The 6,556-nt window shown below is 35.6% G+C and overlaps 1 protein-coding gene across 5 annotated transcripts; it reads left to right on the top strand.

Annotated features, from left to right (window-relative positions):
* The first annotated feature begins 1,449 nt into the window (after nt 1–1,449).
* Nucleotides 1,450–5,819, top strand: LOC132108036 (upstream stimulatory factor 1-like). 5 transcript variants are annotated; one of them, XM_059514491.1, is made up of 11 exons: nt 1,450–1,572; nt 2,013–2,079; nt 2,165–2,214; nt 2,349–2,464; nt 2,733–2,846; nt 3,487–3,637; nt 3,774–3,828; nt 4,965–5,023; nt 5,104–5,198; nt 5,278–5,406; nt 5,587–5,819. In XM_059514491.1, the coding sequence occupies exons 1-11, from the start codon at nt 1,455–1,457 to the stop codon at nt 5,674–5,676; spliced, it is 1,044 nt and encodes a 347-aa protein (XP_059370474.1). In that variant the 5' UTR covers nt 1,450–1,454; the 3' UTR covers nt 5,677–5,819. The 5 variants fall into 5 exon arrangements, 4 of the variants coding, with proteins under 4 accessions (XP_059370474.1, XP_059370472.1, XP_059370473.1 ...); XM_059514489.1 differs by having other exon boundaries at nt 3,774–3,861; XM_059514490.1 differs by having other exon boundaries at nt 2,349–2,494.
* The last annotated feature ends 737 nt before the right edge of the window (nt 5,820–6,556 follow it).

Here is a 6,556-nt window from a genome sequence, read left to right as displayed (position 1 = left end):
TGTGAGTGCGCGCGCAGCCGGGGCTCTCTCTCGTACGCGCCCTGTCACTGTCACTCACCGATCAAATAAGGTTTTGACAGCCGCCAAAAAAAAAAAAGATCAATGCAGAAAAACCCCTGGATTGGTTATATAACGTTGGACAAAATGTTGATCCAGCCATCGCGTATATTCAGCGCACATAAGGTAAACGTTTTGCAAACGTTTTTTAGAGAAATAAAAACAGGTCGACGAATCGATGCGCATATTTTGCGTCCGCGTATTTTTTGTCCCGTTGTCCCAGCCCTAAAAGAAACGTTTGTGTTGTTGCTCTGGAGTCTCCAGCCAGCGCCACCATTTTTTAAAACTGCAACCTACCTGGAATCTTCAGAACTTGTACTTCTGAAGAGTCCAGGTAGGTTGCAGTTTTGAAAAATGGTGGCGCTGGCTGGAGACTCCAGGTCAGGTTCTCTGAGACTTATAGGTAAAGAATACTCCAGGTAAGTTGCAGTTCTGGAAAATGGTAGTGTTGGAGACTAAATGGTTCCTGATGGTTTCAAACCTAATTCTTTACATTTATTCTTAATTCTTTTGCAGTTAAGTCTTTTCAGTTTTTTTCTGACCCTGCTGACTCAAAGAGCATTTCCTTGTCCAATGGTCATGCCTTGAATTAGCAAATTATAGTATTGCATGCTTCTCGTGGGCATTAAATAGTTTTTTAATTTTCAGTCTCAATCTCTTTTTTGGCTAATTTTATCTTTTTAATTTGAAAGAAAACCTGCTTTTTGCACACATGAATATAAGACTTCCAGGCTTCATAGATAATTATATATCACTTATAAATGACTAAACACAAAATTAATAGTTATTAAGACTGATGTGGTTTGGAAATGGTAAAATGTGCTTAGAAAAAAACAGTTCAGAAAATCAACTTGCATAATTATGCACACACAGTAACCTATAAATAATTGTTATTTGATAAACAGTAAAAAGAACATCATAAAATGTTTACATGTGATTTCCATATAACAACACGAAATGAGTGTTGTGATAGCTCAGCGGTTACTTTAGTTGGAGTTTTCTGAAGACGAGGGATCGAACCTCCAACGCCGTCTGGCGTTTTCTTCAGACATATATTTGACCACAATATTGGAGTAGCTTCATAATATTGATATCGACTCTCAGATTTGGACTAAAACAAACGCACTCCCTATATAACTTTACGTTAGTCACCTCTCCCGCTATTGGATTGAACCCAGAACGCTATCCAATGCTATCCGGAACGAAACGGATTTATAAAATGTCATGTTTGTTTTAAAAGACGAGACATTAATTCAAATCTTCACAAGTTTAAACATTCCACTTTCTGGCACTTAACAAAAGAAGGCGATCAAATTAAATTTAAAGAAAATGATGCATATTTTTATACAACTACCCCAAAAAGTTCACATTCCAACTTCCGTAACTAAAAACTTGTGATGATACTCCTTCGGTCATGTGCCAATCCACACAGTAATGTGACTCTGTGCGCATGCGCAGAGACTAACCGCTCCGGTTGCTCCTGTTGTAAACAAGACGGCACAACAACAGTAAACGGTGAGATAAATTAATTCACATATTTATTTTGCTTACTTAAACATCAACTTCATTATGGCTAAATGTAGATTCAAGTGATTTATTCGTGTACGCGGTGCATTTAAAACATTATTTTTGTCTAAGCTTGCCAGATAGCACTGGTAGGTTAGCTAGCTAGCTATCCTTTCAACTGAATCAAATATCATCTATATTTGTATTCATTATAAATAATTTTGTATTTTGCACAGTTTAGTTATTCTTGTGCATCTAATTTAATATGTATTTATTTTCAAATGTTTACCGTGTAGTACACATTCGGAGTGTTAATGTAAGGAGTGACTCCTGTTGGCCAGTTCTGTTAATAACGGTTATTATGTACATTTTATGAAGTACTCACACGTTCTCAACGATTTTCATGCTAACGTTTATATTGTTGGTTTCCTCTGTCGGATCCTGTGAAGGTTTGATCAGGCTACCGGGAGTGAAGGCACATTTTACCTGGTACAGGCTGACTGTGGAAATGAAAGGGTTTGTAGCAAATAATCAAATATTTGAACTATACAGTTTGTAATAGCACTATTTTAACTACATATGTAAAATGTTGTGTTTTTAGACACCAGAAAAGTTCTGAACCTGATGTCAATGTTCCAGTCATTGAAGAAGGTATTGTAAGATTAAGCGTGATGCAGTAATGCAAGTTTAATTTTAAGTAAGTTTTAAAAAATTGATTGTGTTTGTGTGTGTGTGTTTTCCTCTCTCTCTCTCTCTCTCTCTCTCTCTCTCTCTCTCTTTCTCAGGGGCAGTTGCTACTGCAGAGGACCCATCAGCAATTACAACTATTCAGTCTGCTTCTACGTTCTCCTCGGAGCAGCCGATCAAATACCTCTTCAAGACTGAGGGAGCCGGGGGGCAGGTAGGGGAGCTGTACCCTCCCCCAGGGCAGGTAGGAGATGGGGAGGAAGGGTTACATTCAAACCTGAGTGAGAACTTAGGCCCAGTTTACACCTGGTGAAGATGCAGACAGATTTTAAACCAAACTAAATTGTTCCCATAGAATGTTCTTTCTGACAACGACTCGAAATATTGAGCAGTGATCTCTTTTTTTTTTCACTTAAGGTAGCTTCTACAGACAAGTGTAAGATTGTATTGCATAACAACTTATCCTCTTAATTTTTCCTCAGGTTACATATCGCGTAATCCAAGTTGCAGATGGACAGCTGGAAGCTCAAACTGAAAGTGCAACAGCTGTTAGTGTAGTGACTGGGTTTCCTGCTACAACACAGCCTCTTACGCAGGTGCAAAATTGCTTCACCTGATATACATTACAGACCAAAAGTTTGGACACACCTTCTCATTCAAAGAGTTTTCTTTATTTTCATGACTATGAAAATTGTAGATTCACACTGAAGGCATCAAAACTATGAATTAACACATGTGGAATTATATATGGAATTATATACATAACAAAAAAGTGAGAAACAACTGAAAATATGTCATATTCTAGGTTCTTCAAAGTAGCCACCTTTTGCTTTGATTACTGCTTTGCACACTCTTGGCATTCTCTTGATGAGCTTCAAGAGGTAGTCACCTGAAATGGTCTTCCAACAGTCTTGAAGGAGTTCCCCGAGAGATGCTTAGCACTTGTTGGCCCTTCTGCCTTCTGTCTGTGGTCCAGCTCACCCCTAAACCATCTCATTGGGTTCAGGTCCGGTGACTGTGGAGGCCAGGTCATCTGGCGCAGCACCCTATCACTCTCCTTCTTGGTCAAATAGCCCTTGATGCCTTCAGTGTGACTCTACAATTTTCATAGTCGTGAAAATAAAATAAAAACTCTTTGAATGAGAAGGTGTGTCCAAACTTTTGGTCTGTACTGTAGATGAATAGAACTGAACCTAATTACATTTCATTTTAATATTATTTAAAAATGTTTTTCAGGCTGTTTTTTCTCAGTCAGAAGGCTTGGATGGCGATGGCACAGAAACCCATTACACATACTATCCTGCTACTATATCAGACGCAGCGGCCGGGACCATGGTGACTGGAGTTCAGGCCTCAGATGCTCTGCTTAGTCAAAGTGCTCCTGCAGGTACATCATCAAACCTTTTTGAGCATAAATTATGCATTTCATTTGATAGTAACAGTGAATCAATTGAACAGTGCATCAGTTTTGTTGCAAAACAGACTGGGTTTTTATGTTTATTTGTTTTTTGCTCTTGTTTCAGGTCAGTTGTATGTTATGATGTCTCCACAGGAGGTCCTTACTGGAGCCAACCAGAGGTCTATTGCACCTCGTACACAACCTTACAATGCGTAATGTTGCTTCTTCCAGCCTCGTTTAATACATTTCTCTATTCAGTTATTGCTTTTTTGCATTCTTTTCACTTCTTTATTAGCTTTTTTTTTAGTGACCACAAACAGTAATATAATGATAATAATGGACTCAATTTATTATTTTCATGTCAGTATAAGTATGCTGTTATAATAAACTGTGGAAACGAAAAAGCATGGAATAATATATATATTTTTTTTGTATGTTTTTGAAAAATTCTCTTATGCTCAATAAGGCTGCATTTATTTGGTTAATCTGCTTTCTAGTATTATATATTTTAAAATGTAATTTATTCCTTTGATGGCAAAGCTGAATTTTCAGCATCATTACTCCAGTCTTCAGTCTCACATGATCCTTCAGAAATCATTCTAAGATGCTAAATTTGCTGCTTTAGAAACATTTTTTATTATCAGTGATGAAAATAGTTGTGCTGCTTAATATTGTTTTGGAAAATGTGATAACATAACCATTCAAAGCTTTGAGGTAAGACATATCAAAGAAAATGATCAAAGTATATATATATATATATATATATATATATATATATATATATATATTCTTTTTTTCAGGTGATGATGCATCAAATTGATCAAAAGTAAAATTCTATTTCAGATAAATGCTTTGAATTTTCTATTAATTGAAGAATCTTAAAAAAATATCTATCCTGATTTTCACAAAAATATTAAGCAGCAAAAAATATTTTCAACACTGATAATAATAAGGACCATTATTAATAATTGAGTACCAAACATAATTGATAAGTGAGCACCAAATCAGCATATTAGAATGATTTCTGAAGGATCATGTGACACTGAGGACTGGAGTAATGGTGGTTGAAAGTATAAAATAATATATATATATTTTCTGTCATTTTTATAAAATAAATGCAGCCTTATGAGCATAAGAGGCTTTTTTCCAACCAGAATAAAAAAAATAATAATAATTAAATGTTTGACCTGTAGTGTACAGTGTATTTAAATGAGCTGTTGACTGAACTGAATCTGGATTAATGAATTATCGTAGGAACAAAATGAACCCAAGGAACAAAAACATTTGTTGTAACATACTTTATAAATACTTGCAGTAAGACAGAGGGGCCAAGAAATTCAAGAGATGATAAAAGGCGAGCTCAGCACAATGAAGGTACTGAAAGATAATTGTAAATTACTTATGGTTAGTTGTGTAAATTAATTGCAAGTGATTATTTCCAAACCACTTTACAGTCGAGCGAAGACGTAGAGACAAAATTAACAACTGGATTGTTCAGCTCTCCAAAACAATTCCAGACTGCACCATGGATTCCACTAAAACTGGACAGGTATTTGTTAGTACTGTGACTATTTGTAGCAACAGGAAGTGCTGGGTTATTTCTAAATTTGGTGTTGTGTGTGTTTCAGAGTAAAGGTGGGATCCTATCAAAGGCCTGCGATTACATTCAAGAGCTGCGACAAAGTAACAGCAGGTTAGGAGATGAACTGAACACCCTTGAGAGGTTGAAGATGGATAACCAGCTGTTACGGCAAGAGGTATTTTACTGGTTGCACCAATAAGGGATAACTTTAATTATATAAATTATATTAATATGATAATTTAGGTCTATATAATAATTCACTTTCACTTGAATCGTGATTTTGATCCTGGTTTTAATTAGAGGGTAGAGGTTTTATTCTCATTAATTGTTTTGTTGTTTTGTCTTGTTGTTTTAGGTGGAAGATTGGAAATCTAAGAATCAGATTTTGAGGAGCCGGCTCCGGCAGCATGGCATAGTTGCAGCAGCAAGTGCAGAACCCCAGTGAAGAGTTAAAAGGATGTTGGAGTTTTGAAAATTTAGATCGAAAAACATTCAGTGCAGAAGATTCAATTTTCTGATGTTTTTAAACAACCTTGAACAATGCAGGACTTACATAATGCAGTATTAAACAAACTGGTGATGATTCTCCATTGGGATCTTGCCTTATGTACATATTTTATTTTTATTTTTTGTGTCCCCTGTACATTCATCTTATTTAACATTCATTTTTTTATGTACCAGGACAGGTAATAGACATTTGTTTATTTTGTACCGTTTCTTCTAAACTTTGTGGAAATTAGTAATGTCAAATCTGTGTGTTATTAATGCATTTTCATATATTTCATACTTTCGAAGTTCAGGTTTTTAAGCTTAATTTGTCAGAATAATGAGCATGTCAAATAACTGCCTGCTAATTGACAATTCACAATATGGTGATAGTAGATTTCACTATGCAGAGTACTGAAATAAATAACACCAAGCTATTTTCTAGATTCAGATCTCAATCTGTTGAACATCTCAGCATCCATAAGTTTGTGTTTGTGTTGTAATAGGATTTTAAGTTGCAAAGTATTTAACAGAAATATACAAACAGTCTCCCATTCCTGGAGATATTCTTTTCCATTTTTGTTAAATAGCAAATATAAGCCAATTGAAAATGCTCAAGACTGAAATATTAAGGCTCATGCAGGGACCTGCCTTTTAGACATTCCTCTATGCGCCCGAACATTATGGCAAGCCATTTGAATATTTATTCCTTAAAACTAACGTCGTCTTTTACTAATTGTTAGTATCTATTCAGTGTTGGGGAGTAACTAGTTACATGTAACGGCGTTACGTAATTTAATTACAAAATTATTGTAACTGTAATTAGTTACAGTTACTAC

This window comes from Carassius carassius, chromosome 28, assembly GCF_963082965.1.
Source record: "Carassius carassius chromosome 28, fCarCar2.1, whole genome shotgun sequence".
NCBI classification, from domain to species: domain Eukaryota; kingdom Metazoa; phylum Chordata; class Actinopteri; order Cypriniformes; family Cyprinidae; genus Carassius; species Carassius carassius.
Note: the sequence above shows the minus strand (reverse complement) of the source record. Positions and strands in the feature narration are given on the sequence as shown.

Excerpts from the sequence above, each read along its gene's own strand:
- LOC132108036 (XM_059514487.1), top strand. The coding sequence starts at position 1,455 with ATGATACTCCTTCGGTCATGTGCCAATCCACACAGTAATGTGACTCTG. Across the intron at positions 2,080-2,164 it reads CTGACTGTGGAAATGAAAGG|ACACCAGAAAAGTTCTGAAC; the intron begins GTTTGTAGCAAA and ends TTGTGTTTTTAG. Across the intron at positions 3,862-4,964 it reads CGTACACAACCTTACAATGC|TAAGACAGAGGGGCCAAGAA; the intron begins GTAATGTTGCTT and ends AAATACTTGCAG.